The 20718-nt window shown below is 42.5% G+C and overlaps 1 protein-coding gene across 6 annotated transcripts in view; it reads right to left on the bottom strand.

Moving 5' to 3' along the window:
• The window catches only part of BRD9 (bromodomain containing 9), a 148619-nt gene that overhangs the window by 81239 nt on the left and 46662 nt on the right, over nt 1-20718 (bottom strand). For all 6 annotated transcript variants that reach the window (XM_075826875.1, XM_075826874.1, XM_075826878.1 and 3 more), the window contains exon 9: nt 17002-17134. In XM_075826875.1, coding sequence (XP_075682990.1) covers nt 17002-17134 — 133 coding nt within the window. The remainder of the gene's footprint in view (nt 1-17001; nt 17135-20718) is intronic.

Below are 20718 nucleotides of genomic sequence, written 5' to 3'. Positions count from 1 at the left end.
TGGTTGGATTTCAGACCCATTCCGTTTAGATCGAGGTACCAGACAGTGTTGCCCTCTTTCTCCTCTATTATTTGCGCTGGCAGTGGAACCTCTCGCTGAAATACTTAAGACAAGAACACTGCATTATATGTTTTAATCTCCCTCCCATACAGGTAAAGGTTAGCATGTACGCCAACGACACACTGGTATATCTCACGGAACCTGGGGTGTTCTTGCATGTAGGACTTTCAATGACGACACGTTTTGGTTCAATGTCCCATTAATTGGTCTAAGTCCCATATTCTACCATTCGATGTATCGGCTCCTGTTGCTTCGGCGATCTCTACCCCATTCCTCTGGTCAACCTTTATCACATATCTTGTGATATGTGACAAATTTGTGTGACAAATTTCTAGTACAGTGGGTGAATGGGAATTTAGTAATATGCATCTTTAAGATCCATTGTTACCATGAGGCATTTCTTCCCAATTAGAGCAATTGTATATCTTATTGATTTCATCTTGAATCGGTAGTGCTTGATTAATATGTTCAAGGGTTTTCAGTTTACTATTGTTCTGCGGAAGCCATTTTGCTTCCTCACCATAATTAGGTTTTAGTAGTGACCCTGACCTTCCTCTGGCTCTGGAACAATAACCTGGAGATTAAGAAGATCTTGAATGTTTTCCTGAAGTTCCTCCTGAAGAATAGTACTGGAATTCTCGTGACCACAAACTTGGAAGGGGGAGAGACAGAATTCCATTTTATACCCCTGACAGATGGTATTCAGAATACATTGGTTTGGGGATATCCTTCTCCACTTCCAAGTAGCTTGAGAACCCGCCTCCAACAATGGCATCAGTGTTGATCTTGGGGATTGCGGTTGGCGTTAAAGAGTTTACTGCCCCTACTGCCTTTAGCGCAGCTCCATCTTCCAGTCCTTAAATGTCTGAGTTCGGAATGGAGGATGAAAGGAACTTTTTTTTTTAAAGTTTTGCCTCTATAGGAGTTTGTTTCTTGTCTGTAGCCTTCTCTAATATTTCCTCCAAGCCTAGTCCAAATACTTAATTTCACAAAAATGGGATGCCAAACAACATGGTTTTAGATATGTTGTCTCCAGTCCATGTCTTGGACCATAATGCCCTTCTGGCAGAGTTGGAGAGAGCTGCACTGTAACGTCTATGGCCACGGCCCGTCGTTCATGGCCATGGACATCTGACTTGTGTGCAGCGTCGTCATCCTGTGAGGCGCCGGCACTCACTTACGGATACTGAGACGGTCTCCGGAGGGCGCGCGCACGGTCTTAAAGGGCTAGTGCGCGCATATTGCAGTTGGTCTGCAATCTAGCCCAGGATGCTCTGGGCTATAAAAGGGGCTCTGCCCTCTTGTTCCTTGCCAGAGCGTTGTTTGTTTCCTGAAGTATGTCGTGCTAATGGTCTCCTAGTGTCTTCCAGTTTCCCAGTGTACCCTATTCCTGTATCCGGTTTCCGTGCTATCCTGTTCTGGTGCCGTGCTGAGCTGTTGCCGTATTCTGCTGCGCCACACCTGACGTCTACCCGCCGCCTGGTCCCAGACGTGTCTGCCTTGCTACTGTCTACGTTGCCTCAGGTATCCTCTCTGAACTATTGACTCTTGTACTTTACCTGTTTGGCCAGCTGCCATCCCGCTACGCGGTACGGCCCAGTGGGTCCACACCCCGCATCGTGACATGCACCATGGCAAGCGACCCAAACAGATTCAGTAGATGAATCCACAAGAAAACCTGTGGCCTGTAGTAGTAGAGGAAGTGAAGTTGAGATGTCTTCTCTGGACGTATGTTCCGAAAGTTGGGCCTCTAGCTGGCTTAAGTGGAACAAGGACCAGGCTACACAGGTAGAAACCATGTTAGCATACAGGAGTACAGCTGAAGTTTCCCTGGCCTATCTTACTAGGCTCTCAGCTTTTCGGGTTCATGGGTTTCTTTAGTTGGGAGACGACATGAAACGGGAAAAAGGTCTTCTTTCCTAATTTTGCTACTTAGACATCTACTTTAGGAGGCTCGTCCCAAGTAGACAAACTCTGCATCAAAAATAAAGCGCTCCATCTCCCAAGAAATGCCCAATTTCTTATCAGGATCTACCCATTCATTTTTTATTAATTAAGGTGATCATGAACAGGAAAAAACTATTTTTTCTTCTTCCCAACTCCAGCAAACAATTCACTCTTAACAGTTGTAACTCCCTGAATGTCTTCAATACGCATAGTTGTTCTTATGGCCTGAAGAAGCTCATTCATAAATTGAGGAAAAATAATTTTCTTACAGTGGAATCTAGGTTGAGTTCGGATTTCTGTTTCAGTACATCTATCTTCCTCTTTTTTAAAGGGGATGGGCCTGTTGTGTCCTTCTGAACACATAAGGATGACAGACGATTGAATATCTTGTCGGATTAAAGATTTTATCTCATCAATAAGAGAAGGCTGTTCCTCAAGATTTCTCTCTTTACAGAACTGACAGATGTTTCTTATGGCTTGAGGAAAGTTTAATTGCACATAAAGCAAACTTGCTGACACAATATTTCTAAATTTATGTGACACATCCTTGTCTCCCTAGGAAAAACACAAGGGAGGAAAGAATGAGAAGGGCTTCCCCGTCTTTAAAACATACACAGGACCCACCTCATACCAGGACTTACTGAGCCGGGGATCACGCTGGGTACAGCAGATTCAGAACTGATAGCATCAGCTTCAGGCATAATAGAAGTATACAACTAGTACTACCTTAGACAATTCACCCTCTGATCAGGCGGCAGATAAGGGATGTCGCCAGGATCGCGCGATATCCTCGTCCAATGCAGGGCCTCCCCCATCAGAAGGCTCCAATAGAGGAAGGAGGCCTTAGTCTCTAACCTCACAATAGGTCCCCGACACCGCAGATTGACAGTGGCATCTTCCCGCAGCATTTGCCGCTCAAGCTACATGTCCAGAGGCTAGAACGACTTCCAGGAGCAAAGTCCAGAGCACAGGAGGCATGAAGTCAACCTCCTGGGTGCGGTCATGGATGATGATGGGGGAAAAGCCCACTGTAACACTATTGGATGAGCGAAGCCCCCTCGCTGTTATACACACACACATAGCTGCAAAACGGCACTGCTGGCACTAACTAGAAAAAAATGATGCCTGTTGCAAGAAAGAAGTAAAAAATTAAAGTTAAGGGTTTGTAAATCCCTAGAAAGGAAGCGGCCAGTGGGCGGAGTCTCATAGGACCCGGATAGTGTGTTCTGCAGGACTATACAAGTGGAGTCCCAGGGGAGGGGGGTTTAACACACACCCTTCATCCTCAAACCCCCAGATGTGTGACCAGAAGGAACACCACGTCAATGGTCCGCCCTTTGGTAAGGGGAGACACTGGTGGGAGAGGTTGTAAGAGGTGCTGTTTAGGCTGATGGGTAACAGAGGAGATGAAGCTCATGTCCCATTTGTCTTAATGGACATGGGGACAATGGTGCATTAGTAGGATTGCAAAGTGCGGCCACCATGGAAGGGACAACTGAAAAACCATCTGTTAACACTGTTTAACAGCTAAAAAATCTGCTGCTACAGTAGAAGTGTCTGCCGTCTAAGCAACACCCAAATAGATCAGTGTCTGTAGGCAGGGTAAATCTTGTAGAAGGGGAAACTTTTTTAATTGTTCGTGTCAAGCCCCCTAGTGTTCTCCAATATAACTTTATTCAATATACTCCATCAAAAAAGACATCACAAGGGTAAATAAAATCAAGGAGTGATACGTGTTCGCACACCTTATATAACCACCACGGCACATCACTCTCTTCATGGGCTACGCGCTGCCACGTCAAAAGTAGGAGGTGGTCATAATAATGTGACGTGTGTATTTTCTTTTTTTTCTAAAAATGTGACCAGTGCATGCTATTGCACTATTTAAATGAGGCTTGCAAAAGTCCAAGTGGGTGTGTTTAAAAGTAAAAGTCCAAGTGGGCGTGTATTATGTTCGTACATCGGGGCGTTTTTAATACATTTACTAGCTGGCCGTTCTGATGAGAAGTATCATCCACTTCTCTTCAGAACGCCCAGCTTCTGGCAGTGCAGACACAGCGTGTTCTCGAGAGATCACGCTGTGTCGTCACTCACAGGTCCTGCATCGTGTCAGACGAGCGGGGACACATCGGCACCAGATGATTCTGCAGCAGCATCGGCGTTTGCAGGTAAGTAGCTACATCGACTTACCTGCTAACGCCGATGCTGCTGCAGAATCAACTGAAGCCTCTGGTGCCGATGTGTCCTCGCTCGTCTGACACGATGCAGGACCTGTGAGTGACGTCAAAGATCTGCACTGCCAGAAGCTGGGCGTTCTGAAGAGAAGTGGATGATACTTCTCGTCAGAGCGCCCAGCTAGTGAAAGTATTAAAAACGCCCCGATGTACGCACATAATACACGCCCACTTGGACTTTTACTTTTAAACACACCCACTTGGACTTTTGCAAGCCTCATTTGCATAACTACAAAAATGGTCATAACTTGGCCAAAAATGCTCGTTTTTTAAAAATAAAAACGTTACTGTAATCTACATTGCAGCGCCTATTTGCTGCAATAGCAGATAGGGGCTGCAAAATCTGGTGACCTCTTTAAACCGCTCTACTTTCTCCCTCTAGTCCATCCCTCAATTCTCTGATTGACAGGGCCACTAAAGTTTCATGGGTGGAATCGGCTCTACAGGGCATGCGCCCATTACGTCACACTAATCCGTGACAGAATCCCTGTAACCATGAGCCACGTACAGTTAGGTCGTTGCAGTTTAGTACTTAACCGAACAGCATGTAACTACGTGGCAGCGATGGCGCAGGCTCAGAAATTGAAACTGTGCTATAAACAGTAAGTGTCAGCTGAGCTGTATATTATAGCTCACACCCTGCTGTAACGTTAGGATCGGAGCTAGCATAGATTCCAGCCAACGAACCTCGTAGATGCCGTGGTCAAAAGTGATCACTGAATCTAGGTGGTTTGTAGCCGATCGGCACCGCACACAATGCGGTCGCGGGTGTGTATGGTTACTATAGAAACCAGAGGTCTATCAATGGCCTCCTAGTCTGCCAAGTACGGAAACCCATAAGGCTCCGCCAGAGTCATTGTGTCACTGACAGCTCTAATGCATTACAGTATATAGGTAGTGCAATGTTTTAGAATAGAGATCATCAGTACAGGCCTGCAAGTCCCTTAGTGGGACACACAAAAAAAAAAAAGTTAATAAAAATTTACAAAAAGGTATGAAAAGAAAAGTTTCCAGGTAAAAAATAAAAATGACCTTCTTCCCAATATAAGTTTTCTGTTATAAGAAAAAAAATGAAAACATTCAAGAGTATACATATTTGGTATCGCAGCATTGGTAAAAACCCAAAATATGAAACTATAGTTATTTATCCCGCACTGTGAACGCTGTAAAAAAAACAAAAAAAAATAAATAAATGGCAGAATCGCTATTTTTCCCGAAAAATGGAATAAAATTATCTAAAAGCCGCATGCACATCAAAACGGTATCAATAAGAACTACAGGCTGTCCCGAAAAAAACAAAACACCGCTTTCCTGATAACGAAAAAAAAAAGTTACGGCTCTTAGAATACGGTGACACAAAAAAATACATTGATAGAAGACAGATAGGAAATACGAGGCACTCACTGCAGTGGCAATAAAAAAGATTTATTGAGTTTGATCTCGGTCAGTAATGATGTGGAGGATGCCAACGACCGTTTCACGCTACAAGCGCTTTGTCAAGGCTCATACGTCATTTCCTCATTGCTCCTTTTATAACACGCTCCATAAGAGCTAACATAATACATTAACAAAAGAAAATGAAGGAAAAAACAAAAAAGGAGCAAAAGGATACACAAAAGTAGATAGCAAGATACTAAACTATAACAGTGTACAATCAGTACAATATTTATTAAAAAAATTGAAACAATTACATTAAAAAGGAACTGAGATCGTTGCGGTCATTAAGACCCAACGGTCCCAGTGCCTCCGTTTTTAAAATAATTTCTGCCTCCTTTCTTAATAGGGTGCCGTGCCTGTCTCCCCCCGATGGGGCCAATTTAATTTGAGTTCATCCTGCAAAACGCAGTACCCGGTAATTATTACCATGGCACTCGTTCATATGCTGCATATCTTCGCCAGATGCAAAAGCGCTTTGGCGAACATGTCCGATCTTTAGACACATTTATGCAGCATATGAACGAGTGCCATGGTAATAATTACCGGGTACTGCGTTTTGCAGGATTAACTCAAATTAAATTGGCCCCATCGGGGGGAGACAGGCACGGCACCCTATTAAGAAAGGAGGCTGAAATTATTTTAAAAACGGAGGCACTGGGACCATTGGGTCTTAATGTATTATGTTAGCTCTTATGGAGCGTGTTATAAAAGGAGCAATAAGGAAATGACGTATGAGCCTTGACAAAGCGCTTGTAGCGTGAAACGGTCGTTGGCATCCTCCACATCATTACTGACCGAGATCAACCTCATTAAATCTTTTTTATTGCCACTGCGGTGAGTGCCTCGTATTTCTTATCTGTCTTCTATCAAGTTACATATACGTGCCGTTTTCCACCGATGAGCACCCTGCCGGCAACATTTTGACAGCTGTATTCCCATGTGTTCTGAGCCACACAACGTTTATTTGTAGAGTCTGTGTCTTTCCCTGCATTGGAGCAGTGCCAGCCCCTTCTCTCCTCCCACTACAACAAAAAATACATTATTTAAAAAAACAAAAAAAAAACATTTTATTATACAAACTATGTAAAACATAAAAACATCTTTATACTTTTAGTATCGCCGTAATCGGATCTACCGGCAGAATAAAATTAATATGTGAATTATAGTACACGGTGAACACTGCAAAAAAAGCATGAAAAACAATGCCAGAATTGCTTCATTTTGGTCACTTGCTCGCCAAAATATGGAATAAAAAGTGATAAAAAAAAGTCACATGTACCCCAAAACGGTAATAATGAAAATAACAGATTGTTCTGCAAAAAAATAAGCGGTCACTCAGTTGCGTCAAAAAAAAAAAAAAGTTACGGTTCTCAGAATATAGTGACACAAAATGTGCAGAGTGGGTTTCAAAAGTGGGATAAGATTGGGCACCATTTAGCAGCGCCACACTAGCCCTACATTTATGGATTATTTATCCCATTATAACACCAGTTTATTATACCCTGATGTACTTGCCCAGCTTACATATGCCCCTACATTATAGACTAAAAGATCAGCAAAACCACAAACAGAAGTACTACCAAGAAAATCTGTGAAATCCAAATGTCACTCCCTCCATTCTGAGCCCTACCGTGTGTCCAAAAAGCAGTTTACGACGACATGTATGTCATTCCCAAACCAGGGAGAACACGCTTAACAGTTTATGAGGAATTTGCGAAGTGCCACAAAATGGACATCATATTGCGCACAAAAATGGCATATAAGTGGAAAATGGCAATTTTGGCTTTGCAGCATCCGCTGTGCATCAATTTTAAATAAAAACACCCCTTAAAAAGGCCTTAAGGGGTGTCGTTTCCAAAATGGGGTCACTTCTTTCGGCTTTGTTTTACGATTCTACCTCAGAGCCCTGCGATTGTGGGCCAATGTTGTAAAAATCACCAAATTAGGCCTCAAATGCGCATGGTACTCTTTCACTCATGAGTCCTGTCATATGTCCAGACATGTTATAACCTAATTCCACTTAACTTAGCAAAAACCCTGTGGTGTCAAAATGTTCACTATACCACTAGATTAATTCCTCAAGGAGTTTAGTTTTGTAAATGGAGTTACTTTTGGAAGGTTTCCACTGTTTTGGTCCCCCAGAGGCTTTGCAAATGCGACATGGCACCTAAAAACCATTTCAGCAAAAATTGAGCTTCAAAAACAAAATTGCGCTCCTTCTCTGTGAGCCCTTTCGTGTGTCCAAACAGCAGTTTATGACCACATATGGAGTATAACCGTACTCAGGAGGAGTTCTCTGTGGAGTCAAAATGATCACTTTACCCCTAGATGAATTCCTTGGGGGGGGGCTGTAGTTTCCAAAATGGTGTATTTTTGTGGAGCTTTCCTTTAGGCACCACAAGACCTCTTCAAACCTGACATAGTGCCTAAAAAATATTCTAATAAAGAAAACAAAGCCACAAAATCCACTACGTGCGCCTTCATTTCTGAGGCCTGTGTTGCAGTCAAGTAGCACTCTACGCCCATATATTAGATATTTCTAAGAACTTCAGAATCTGGGCAATAAATATTTAGTGTTTTTTTTTTTCTGGTACAAACCTTCTGTTTTACAGAAAAAAAATGCATTAAAATGGAATTTCTGCAAAAAAATTAATAAATATAAATGGCAAATTTTACCTCCACTTCGCTTTAAATCCTGTAAAACTCCTAAGGCTGGGTTCACACGACCTATTTTCAGACGTAAACGAGGCGTATTATGCCTTGTTTTACGTCTGAAAATAGGGCTGCAATACGTCGGCAAACATCTGCCCATTCATTTGAATGGGTTTGCCGACCTACTGTGCAGACGACCTGTCATTTACGCGTCGTCGTTTGACAGCTGTCAAACGACGACGCGTAAAATGACTGCCTCGGCAAAGAAGTGCAGGACACTTCTTTGCAATGTAATTTGAGCCGTACTTCATTGAAGTCAATGAAGAGCAGCTCAAGATTTACGAGCGTCAGAGACGCCTCGCATAATGCGAGGAGGAGCTTTTACGTCTGAAACGACACAGCTGTTTTCTCCTGAAAACAGTCTGTCTTTTCAGACGTAAAAGGAAGCTAGCGTGTGCACATACCCTTTAGGGTTAGGAAACGTACTTAAAGCTGTCTTGAATACCTTGAGTGGTGACGTTTTTAAAATGGGTTGATTGGGGGGAGGGGGGAGGTTAATATATAAGCCCCTTAAAGTAACTTTAGAACTCAACTAGACCAAAAAATTAAGTTTTGGAATTATTTAAAATTTAGGGAAATGCAAATTTTGTCAAAATTTGGTGTTTTTCACAAATAAACGCTAAATGTATCGACTAAATTTTATCACTAACAAAGTACAATGTGTCACAAGAAAACAATCACAGAATCGCTTGGATAAGTTGCAAAGTTATTACAACATAAAGTGACACGTCAGATTTGGAACAAACGGGTTGGGTCACAAGGCCAAAAGTGGCTGTGTCTCTAAGGGGTAAACGGCCTGTATCTCTTTTTCTATAGCACCTAGAACGGTGATTCTTTAGAGGTGAGATTCTCATCTTTAAAACGACACCAGAACTTTGCTTCTATAGAGCCAAAGATAGGGGCATCTGTAGTGACCCTTCCTCCATCTTCTCAGCCTGACTCCTCATCAGATAACAGGCATAGTAGGGATGGGATCCAGCCGGTTCACCCTGGTTCTCCCGAACCGGTTGTGAAAATTACAACTGGTTCGTTGAACTAAGTTGAAGCAGGAAACCGGGAACGGTCACCTGCACTCAATTGTATTTGCGTCCTTAGGACGCGAATGCAATTGAGTTGACTAGCGCTGCCTTGGCGCTTTAGTGATGAAGCAGTCGACGCTATGCCGTCATCACGCCGCTGCGTCCTTCCGCTGGAGGAAGACTGGCGTCGCTGGAGGATGGAGCGGCAACGGGAGAGGTAAGCATATGGCTGTTTTTTTCCTTTTACTGTGGGCAGTGTTAGGGGCCTTAACTATAGGAGACAATAACTACAGGAGAGGACTATTGGGGAAACCATACAAAAACTACAAACCAGGATGAATCTTCACAGACATACAATAAAACAGGAGGTGGATACACCCGTGGGAAAACACTTCTCTGGATCTAATCAGTTTGGCAGATTTAAAGGTCCTAATACTGAAGGGTCATTTTAAAAACAGAGAGAGAAAAATTTGGGAATTCAAGAAGATGATAAAATTCCAGTCATTGACACCATGCCTCAATCGAACACCTGGATTTATGAGCCACTACATGGACACACGTCACATCAACCATCAGACTGACTCCAGATGCCTTATCTCCTAAGTCATCACCCCTATAACCTCAGTTTTATTTCCCCGGCTTAGGCCCCATGCACACGACCATAAAAACTCCCGTAATTACGGGCCCATAGACTTCTATTGGCCTCAGGTACCTTCCCATATGCTTACGGGAAGGTGCCCGTGCCGTTGAAAAAGTTAGAACATGTCCTATTTCAGGCCGTAATTACGGCACGGGCAGCCCATACAAGTCCATGGGACTCCCGTAATTACGGGTGACTACGTGTGTGCACCCGTAATTACGGGAGCGTTGCTAGGCGACGTCAGTAAAGTGTCACTGTCAAGGGTGCAGAAAGAGTTAAATGATCGGCAGCAACTGTTTCAGTACCCTGGACAGTGGCTACCGATCACAATATAGATAAAGCTGTAAAAAAAAAAAAAAAAAAGAAAAAAAGGACGTTCATACTTATCCAGAGCTCCTTGCTTCTTCCTCCAGTCCGGCCTCCTGGGATGATGTTACAGCCCATGTGACCGCTGCAGCCAATCACAGGCCAATCACTGGCTGCAGAGGTCACATGGACTGCCGCGTCATCCAGGGAGGTCGGACTGGATGTCAAGAGAGGGACGCGTCACCAAGACAACGGCCGGGTAAGTATGAATTTCTTTTACTTTTATTACGGAAAGGGCTGTCCCTTCTCTTTATCCTGCACTGATAGAGAGAAGGGCTGCCGATCAGTGCAGTGCAATTTTGCAGCCAAAAACTTGCCCGTAAATACGGGTGGCATAAGGGCCGAATACCTGTGATCAAGGACCCGTATTTACGCCAGTGTTTACGGGAGGACAAATATACGGTCGTGTGCATGAGGCCTTATCCTAATGATGTATCACCTCATATACTGATTGTCTTTGTGTAACATCTTAAATGTTGCTTCTTTCTCAGTCATTCATTTGTAAACGGCTTGAAGAAGGAGCCTGTGTGCTCTGAAAGCCGCATATAGAACTTTTATGGTTAGCCAATAAAGGTATCATACCTTTTATACTTTTGTCTTTTTTGACACAAAAGTATTTAACATTGCATATACATAGCGTGGAAATCCACACTAAAATATTCTGGACAGGGAATTTCTATATTTAGAGTCCACTTTAATATAGGGCATATTTGGAATATCGTAATTGTTTAATTTTATTATTAGAATCATTTTCCATGGCGCGATACACCGCAAAACACTGTGCCCCCCCCCCCGACGCGTATATGCTTGTACGCAAAACAGGGAACCTGTTGTTAAAAATGTTAATCCCACCCCTGAGGCAGAGTCTGACTCTTCTCAGCTTACTTGCATATGACTTTGGAGGTGATTTTTTATAGGTAAACGGGCGATTTTTTAACATAAAAGAATATTTCATACCCTACCGGAGTGCTGTTGAATTAGTGGTGAAAAATGATTGTGACAGGTTCCCTTACTAAAAGTGTTGCGTTAGTGAGCAGATTTATGCTTTATAATGGTCTAAAAGAAAAAAAAACACTGGTTTCATTTTATTAGAGCAGGTTAAATTAACCCCTTCCCGACATCCGCCGTATATATACGGCGCTGCCGGGAAGGTGTTCCCGCAAAACGCTGTACAGTTACGGCGCAGTGATGGTGCGGGCTCAGGAGCAGAGCCGGCACCATCACCGCGGGGTGACAGCTGTATTATACAGCTGGCACCCTCCTGTAACTGCCAGGACCGGAGCTATTCTCCGATCCGGCTGATTAACCCCTCAGATGCTGCGCTCAATAGAGCGCAGCATCTGATAGGTTTTTCACCCGACCGGCAACCCAGTGATGCAATTGCTGGGTTGCTGTGGCAATCGGACGCCAGAAAATGGCGTCCGAGTCTGCCTTGTACGGGAGCCGTTGAGGACCCGCCTGCAGCGCGTCCTCATAGGCTTGCTGTCAGTGAATAACTGACAGCACTAATACACTGCACTACGTATGTAGTGCAGTGTATTAGAGTAGCGATCGGGGCATCAGGCCCTCATGTCCCCTAGTGGGACAAGTAAAAAAAGTTAAAAAAAGTTAATAAAAATGTGGTAAAACAATAAAAACACACACATTTCAAATAAAAATAAAGCTAAACTGACTTTTTTCCATAGTTAGTCTTTTATTATGGGAAAAACCGTAAAAATAAAACAAACTATACATAATTGGTATCGCCGCGTCCGTAACGACCCAAACTACAAAACTATTATGTAATTTATCCCGCACGGTAAACGCCGTAAAAAAACAAACATGAAAAACAAAACGCCAGAATCTTTGTTTTTAGGTCACATTTCCTTCCAAAAAATGCTATAAAAAGTGATCAAAAAGTCACATTTACTCCAAAATAATACTAATAAAAACGACAATCCGTCCCGCAAAAAATAATCCTTGACACCGCTTTGTGAACGCAAAAATAAAAAAAGTTATGGATCTTACAATATGTCGACACAGAAAACAAATGATTTTATAAAAAAAGTGATTTTATTGTGCAAAAGCTGCAATACATAAAAAAAACTATATAAATTTGGTATCGCCGTAATCGTATCGACCCGCAGAATAAAGCTAACAGGTAATTTAGGGCGCACTGTAAATGACGAAAAAAAACCCAATAAAAAACTATTCCAGAATTGCTTGTTTTTGGTAATTTCCTTTACAAAAAAATGAAATAAAAAGTGATCAAAAAGTTGTATGTGTTCTAAAATGGTACCAATAAAATCTACAGCCCGTCTCGCAAAAAACAAGCCCGCACACCGCTCAATCAACTGAAAAATAAAAAAGTTATGGCACTAGTAATGCGGTGATGAAAAAACATCTCAATGCGCAGGCCGGAGGGGAACATTCCTTCAGTTTCAGGGCCATAGTATTTAGGAACTAGGAAAGGGAAGGGACATCGCACATCCGCTGAAAGCGAGGGCGCCCGTATTATACCAGCGCAAAACTTTCCCAGTAATATTTCCCAAACTACGAAGGAAAAAAAGTCCCCAAAAGCTGCAGAGCGTTACAAAAGGGGGATAAGAAAGAAAACCGTATATCAGTGTGACACCGGCCTGTGCATAACGGATCGCTTCACATCGTACCACACATCTATGGATAATTGTATTATTTACCCCATTATTATACCCTCTTATTATGCCCTGATGTTCTCCGCACAGATTACATATGCCCCCACATTATAAACGGAAATTCCAGCAAAACCCCAAGCAGAACTATTACCAAGCAAAATCCATGCTCAAAATGGCGGTCTTTCCCTTCTTAGCCCTACAGCGTGCCCAAACAGCAATTTATGTCCACAAGTAAGGCATTACCATACCCGGGAGAACCCGCTTAACAATTTATGGGGTAAGATTCTCCAGGGGCACAACATATTGTGCGGTGAATGGGCAGATCAGTGGAGAAATTGCAATTTTCACTTTGCACCATCCACTGCGTATTCATTTCGGAAAAACACCTGTGGAGTCTAAATTCTCACTACACCCCTTGATAAATGCCTTTAGGGGTGTAGTTTCTAAAACGGGGTCACTTTTGTTTGGTACATCAGTGGTTTTGCAAATGCAACATGGCGTCCGCAAATCATTCCAGCAAAATCTACGCTCCAAAAGATAAATACCGCTCCTTTTCTTCTGAATGCTCCCATATATGTAAACAGCGGATTATAACCACATATGGGGTGTTACCGTACTCGGGAGAAATTTCTTTCCAAATGTTGGGGTGCTTTTTCTTCTCTATTCCTTGTAAAAATGAAAAATGTTGATCTAAAACTACATCTTGTTGGAAAAATAAAAATTATTTTTCATTTTCATGGCTTAATTCTAATTAATTCCGCAAAAAACCTTTGGGAATCGCAATTTTCACTATACCCCTAGATGATTCCTCAGGGGGTGCAGTTTCCCAAATGGAGTCACTTTTGGGGTGTTTCCACTGTACTAGTACTACAGGGGCTCAGTAAATGTGACATGGCGCCCAGAAACCATTCCAAAATCCAAATGGTGCTAGTTCCATTCTGAGCCCTACCGTGTGTCCAAACAGATGTTTATGACCACATGTGGGGTATGGTTTTACTCGGGAGAAGTTGTTTTACAAATTTTATGGTGCTTTTTCTCCATCAGTCCTTGTGGAAATGAAAAAAAAATACCTAAACCTACATTTTCTTTGAAAAAAATGTATATTTTCATTTTTACGGCCTACTTCCAATAAGTTCTGTAAAACACCTGTGAGGTCAAACTGCTCACTGTACCCCTAGATAATTTCCTCATGGGGTGTAGTTTTCAAAATGGGTTCACTTGTTGGGGGTTTCCACTGTTTTGTCCCCTCAGGGGCTTTGCAAATGCGACATGGCCTCCGCAAACCATTCCTGCTAAATTTGAGTTCCAAAAGCCAAATGGCGCTCTTTCCCTTCTCAGCCTCGCCGTGTCTCCAAACAACCGTTTATTACCACATATAGGGTATTGTTTTACTCGGGAGAAATTTCTTTACAAATTTTATGGTGCTTTTTCTCCTTTAATCCTTGTGGAAATGAAAAAAAATTAGCTAAACCTACATTTTATTTGAAAAAATGTAGATTTTCATTTTCATGGCCTACTTCCAAAACTTTTTGCAAAAAAACTGGCCGGTCAAAATGCTTGCTACACCCCTAAATAAATTCCTCGAGGGGGGTAGTTTCCCAAATGGGGTCACTTTTGGGGGGTTTCCACTGTTTTAGTTCCACAAGACCTGTTCAAAACTGACATGGTGCCTAAAATATATTCTAATAAAAAGGAGGCCCAAAATCCACTAGGTTCTCCTTTGCTTCGGAGGCCGGTGCTTCAGTCCAGTAGCACACTAGAGCCACATGTGGCATATTTCCTAAAACTGCAGAACCAGGGCATTAAATATTGAGTTGCATTTCTTGGGTAAAACCTTCTGTGGTACAAAAAAAAATGGATTCAAAATGAATTTCTGGGAAAAAATAATGAACTTTGTAAATTTCACCTCTACTTTGCCTTAATTCCTGCGCAATGTCTAAAGGGTTAAGAAACTTTCTAAATGCTGTTTTGAATACTTTGAGGGGTGCAGTTTTTAAAATGGGATGACTTATTGGGGGTTTCTAATATCTAAGGACCTCAAAGCCACTTCACAACTGAACTGGCCCCTGTAAAAATAGCATTTTGAAATTTTCTTGAAAATGTGAGAAACTGCTGCTAAAGTTCTAAGCCTTGTAACGTCCTAGAAAAATAAAATTACGTTCAAAAAACGGTGCCAATCTACAGTAGACATATGGGGGATGTTAGTTAGCAACATTTTTGTGTGTTATAACTGCCTGTCTTTCAAGCAGATACATTTAAATTGAGAAAAATGCTAATTTTTGACATTTTTCGCTACATTTTGGTGTTTTTCACAATTAAATACTGAATGTATCGGGCAAATTTTGCCAGTAACATAAAGTCCAATATGTCACGAGAAAAAAATCTCAGAATCGCTTGGATAGGTAAAAGCATTCCGGAGTTATTACCACATAAAGTGAAACATGTCAGATTTGAAAAATGAGGCTCTGTCAGGAAGGTCAAAAGTGGCCAAAGAGGGAAGGGGTTAAGAAAGAGAGACATTGTATTGTGTTATTATTGCTGATAGTTTTAGTAATGGAACATTAGCTCTTTCCTCTGATTAACCCCTTAAAGACCGGGACATTTTTTGTTTTTTCATGGTCGCATTCCAAGAGTCGTAACTTTTTTTTTATTCCGTCGACAACGCCGTATAAGGGCTTGTTTTTTGCGGGACGAGTTGTATTTTGTATTTGCACCATTTTTAGATGCTTATAATATATTGATTAACTTTTATTAACTTTATTTTAGGAGATAATTGAAAATAAGCAGCTATTCCAGCATTGATTTTCACGTTATAAATTTACGCCGTTTACTATGCAGCGTAAATAACATGTTACCTTTATTCTATGGGTCGGCACGATTACGGGGATACCAAATATGTAAAGGTTTTATATGTTTTCCTACGTTTGCACAATAAAAACCCTTTTAGAAAAAAATTACTTGTTTTTGCATCGCCGCGTTCCAAAAGCCGTAACGTTTTTATTTTTCCGTCGATGTGGCCATATGTGGGCATGATTTTTGCGGGCCAATGTGTCGTTTTCATTAGTACTATTTTGGGGTACATGGGACTTATAGATTAAGTTTTATTTTATTTTTTATGGGGGGAATGGGAGAAAAGAGAGAATTTTGCCGTTGTTTTTTGCGTTTTCTTTGGACGCCGTTCATCCGGCGGTTTAATTAATGGGTTCATTTTATTGGTCAAGTCGTTACGATCGCGGGGATACCATATATGTGTATGTGTGATTTGTTTTGACAGTTTTACTGAATAACACCACTTTTTGGGCAAAAAAAGTAGTTTTATTTGATTTTTGACTGTAATTTTTAATTTTTTTTTCCACAAACTTTATTTAACTGTTTTACATTTTTTTTTTTTGTCCCACCAGGGGACTTCACTATGCGATGTGCCGATCGCATATATAATGCTTTGGTATACTTCGTATACCAAAGCATTATTGCCTGTCAGTGTAAAACTGACAGGCAACCTATTAGGTCATGCCTCCGGCATCGCCTAACAGGCAGATGCTGAAGACAGACCTGGGGGTCTTTGTTAGACCCCCGGCTGTCATGGAAACCCGACGGCGACCCGCGATTTGTTTGCGGGGGCGCCGATCGGGTGACAGAGGGAGCTCCCTCCCTCTGTCAAACACATTAGATGCCGCTGTCACTATTGACAGCGGCATTTAATGGGTTAAACTGCCGGAATCGGAGCGCACTTCGATTCTGGCAGTTGCAGCAGGAGCCAGGCTGTGTATAACAGCCGTGCTCCTGCCGCTGATCGCGTGGGCACAGTGGCAGTACCCGCGCCATCACAGGACGGATATATCCTTCCTCCTGCGCGAACTAGCAGCTGCTGAGGACAGATATATCCGTCCTTCGGCGTTAAGGAGTTAAGGCCTTTTGGGTACCTGGTATTTAAACAAATAAAAGGAATATACCTTGCAACTTGGAATATATCCGTTGACCTTGTCTCTGGCTTCATCTGCAGCATGCTCCACTAGCGCTAGAACGTGTTCTTCTGCAGTGCTGTCTGTTAAACTGCATGCATTGCCTTCTGGTTCAAAAATACAACTTTAAAAAAAATAGAAAATAAGGATATAAATAAATATGCAAAAGGAATTCAACTTTAAAAAAAAAAAAAAAAAGAAAGCTCATACACGTGATTGAAATAAAAGCAGGAAAAAAAAAAAGCCATGCTTTGTACCTTGAGGAAGATTCACCATCAAAACAGTTGAAATCTGGTAGATTTGCACTAATCCATATATTTGTCCCCATAAGGCGGAAAACAAAACTAAATGGCAGTCGCCTGCAAGTTTGACAAATTTCGGCAGTATTTTGCCAGTAAAACTTTGAGATTACCATCAAAATAGTGTGGGCCCTCGCATCACCCTATTGGCGTGGTTTCTCACCCGAAATTTCGCTCGTGTGACAAATTTCAATGCTTTTATTTTTTTCACCTACAATATTTGCTATAGTACCTTTGGAGCTGCAGTCCACTGTTCCACTGTGCAGACTATTCCACTGTTAATACCTACTAGCATCACTTCTCAAATTCAACATATGTTTCTCCAGTTCATTTGGAATAATAAAAGAGCGAGGGTTGCCAAATCTTTATTGTATCAGAAGGTTAAGGAAGGGGGTCTGGGAGTCCCAGAGGTAACGGCATATAACGTAGCAGCCATCCTAGACCAGTTAGGTTCGTTATGGAACTCCTCGGCTCCGTCACTTTGGGCACAGTTGGAAAATTAGATGTTTCCCCGTTCCTCCATTCGTAGTCTGATGGCCGCGACATATGTGGGGACAGATAGGTCTAAGGTGTTCTTGGTAACCACATCTGATGCACTGAAATGCTGGAAATTAGAGGTATGCGCAGATCGCTGGGTGTACTTCTCTAATGATCATATACCATTGCAAGCGTTTCAACCTTTGGTCCCACATGTATTTTTGCAGACATGGGAATCGCGGGGCGTAACAGCTCTCTCAGATTTAAATGAGGGAAAACACTTCAAATCCTTTGAGCAGTTGGTAAGGGAATATGACGTAAATAAATCCATGTTTTACCAGTATCTCCAGATACGAAATATGATACAAACTATAGCCATCCCAGCTCAACCCAAAAGGCTTTCCCCATATCATAAATTCCTGTTTAAATGGCAAGGTCACAGTAAGGGTCTAGCTTGTAGCTATGATCTAATTTTGAAAAAACAGTCCTCAGGGAAGACAGTTCACATATTACGATGGGAACGGGAGATGGGTTCGACGTTTTCCATGGCACAATGGATGAAAGCTTCTAGTTGGATTACTCATCACTCCAAATGTGTTAACCATATTGAACTCACCCGTAAAATCCACATGAGATGGTACCTAACTCCTTCCAGATGTGCACACATATTCCAAGGCAGTTCTAATGGCTGCTGGAGAGGATGTGGTTCCCTGGGTTCCACGTTGCATATGTGGTGGTCCTGCCCTAGGGTGGGGGTACTGTGGAGGGAGGTATTTCGCCTCATTCTTGAAATTATAGGAGAACCTATGAGGTTCTGCCCAGAATTGGCTATTTTAGACATTGGCTTGGAAGACATAATGGCGGAGCATCGGGTACTGATACACCATGTTTTCATTGCTGCTAGAATGGCAATAGCTAAGTCATGGAAATCAACTATCTCCCCTTCTTTATCGGAGGTGATAGGCAGGGTAAATATAGCATCTCATCATGAATCCATGCTTTTACAATCTCCCTCTGGGTATGCGAAGAATTCACGGTATTGGGAGCTTTGGGTAAATTCGAAGTATTACACTTAAGTGCAGAAAGATCGCAGGCAATATGACATATTTAATATTAACATTGGTTTGAAAATGGCATAGTAAAGTTCTTACGTTCTTTTGTTGTTGTTTTCTGGTTATGATTATGTATATCCTTCAATGACATATCACATGTATGTATTATTGTACGCAGGTCCATGTTCTGGGACCAAGGATGGTTTTCTTTATTGTTTGAAAAAAAGTTGTAAAAATTTTTTCAATAAAAATTTATTGATTTAAAAAGAAATACAGAAAAAAAAAAAGTATTGCTAAAAAATTTTTTCATCGAAGGCTTCATTCACATCTGCATCGGGACTCCGTTCATGGGTTCTGTCAGAGCTTTCCGTCAGGGGAACCAAAGAACGGAAACCAAACAAACGGAAACCATGGGTTTCCATTTGCATCACCATTGATTTCAATGGTGACTGATCCGTTGCAAATGGTTTCCGCTTGTCACCGTTGTGTAAAGGTTCCATTGTTTTGACGGAATCAATACCGTAGTCGACTATGCTATTGATTCCGTCAAAAGCTCAGACGTAACCCATGAACAGAGCCCCGACGCAGATGTGAACGAAGCCTTAAAGTGTTGTCTAGTTTGGAACCTCCATTTTTAAGTACCCCATTAGGGCATTCTGAGTAAAAAGAGGGCATCCCACGTTCAAATCATTATCTATTAGCCAAAGCAGAGAGAAGCTACAAAGAGTATCTCTTAAGGGGAGATACAGACGGACGTTGCGTTTTTGCGCGCGCAAAAAACATTTGACAGCTGCGTGTGTCATCCGTGTATGATGCGCGGCTGCGTGATTTTCGCGCAGCCGCCATCATAGAGATGTGGCTAGTCGACGCCCGTCACTGTCCAAGGTGCTGAAAGAGCTAACTCTTTCAGCACCCTCGACAGTGAATGCCTAACACAATATCGAAAAACCTGTTGAAAAAAAAGAAAACGTTCGTACTTACCGAGAACTTCCCGGCCGTTGCCTTGGTGACGCGCCTCTCGACATCGGGCCCCACCTCCCTGGATGACGCGCCAGTCCATGTGACCGCTGCAGCCTGTGCTTGGCCTGTGATTGGCTGGAGCTGTCACTTGGACTGAATTGTCATCCCGGGAGGTCAGACTGGAGGAAGACGCCGGGAGTTATCGGTAAGTCAGAACTCCGTTTTTTTTTCTCTACAGGTTCATGTATATTGGGATCGGAAGTCACTGTCCATGGTGCTGAAACAGTTTAACTCTTTCAGCACCAGGGACAGTGACTATCTCCTGACGTCGCGTACCGATAATTTTTTTGCCGGGTTCGACCAAAACAAGTTCGGCCGAACCCGGTGAAGTTCGGTTCGCTTGTCCGGCTTCGCTCATCGCAAAGACACTCCGTTTGGATGTTCGGAAACAGAAAAGCACGTGGTGCTTTTCCGTTTACATTCATCCTTTTGACAGCTCGTGCGCTGTTTCAGTCGTGTTCTCCAGAGATCACGCTGTGTCGTCACTCACAGGTCCTGCATCGTGTCAGACGAGCGAGGACACATCGGCACCAGAGGCTACAGATGATTCTGCAGCAGCATCGGCGTTTGCAGGTAAGTCGATGTAGCTACTTACCTGCAAATGCTGATGCTGCTGCAGAATCAACTGTAGCCTCTGGTGCCGACACGATGCAGGACCTGTGAGTGACGTCACAGATCTGCACTGCCAGAAGCTGGGCGTTCTGAAGAGAAGTGGATGATACTTCTCATCAGAACGCCCAGCTAGTAAAAGTAGTAAACACGCCCCGATGTACGCACATAATACACGCCCAGTTGTACTTTTACTTTTCAACACGCCCAGTTGTACTTTTGCAAGCCTCAGTTGCATAAATACGAAAATG

The sequence above is a fragment of the Rhinoderma darwinii genome, chromosome 5, assembly GCF_050947455.1.
Source record: "Rhinoderma darwinii isolate aRhiDar2 chromosome 5, aRhiDar2.hap1, whole genome shotgun sequence".
Taxonomy (NCBI): domain Eukaryota; kingdom Metazoa; phylum Chordata; class Amphibia; order Anura; family Rhinodermatidae; genus Rhinoderma; species Rhinoderma darwinii.
Note: the sequence above shows the minus strand (reverse complement) of the source record. Positions and strands in the feature narration are given on the sequence as shown.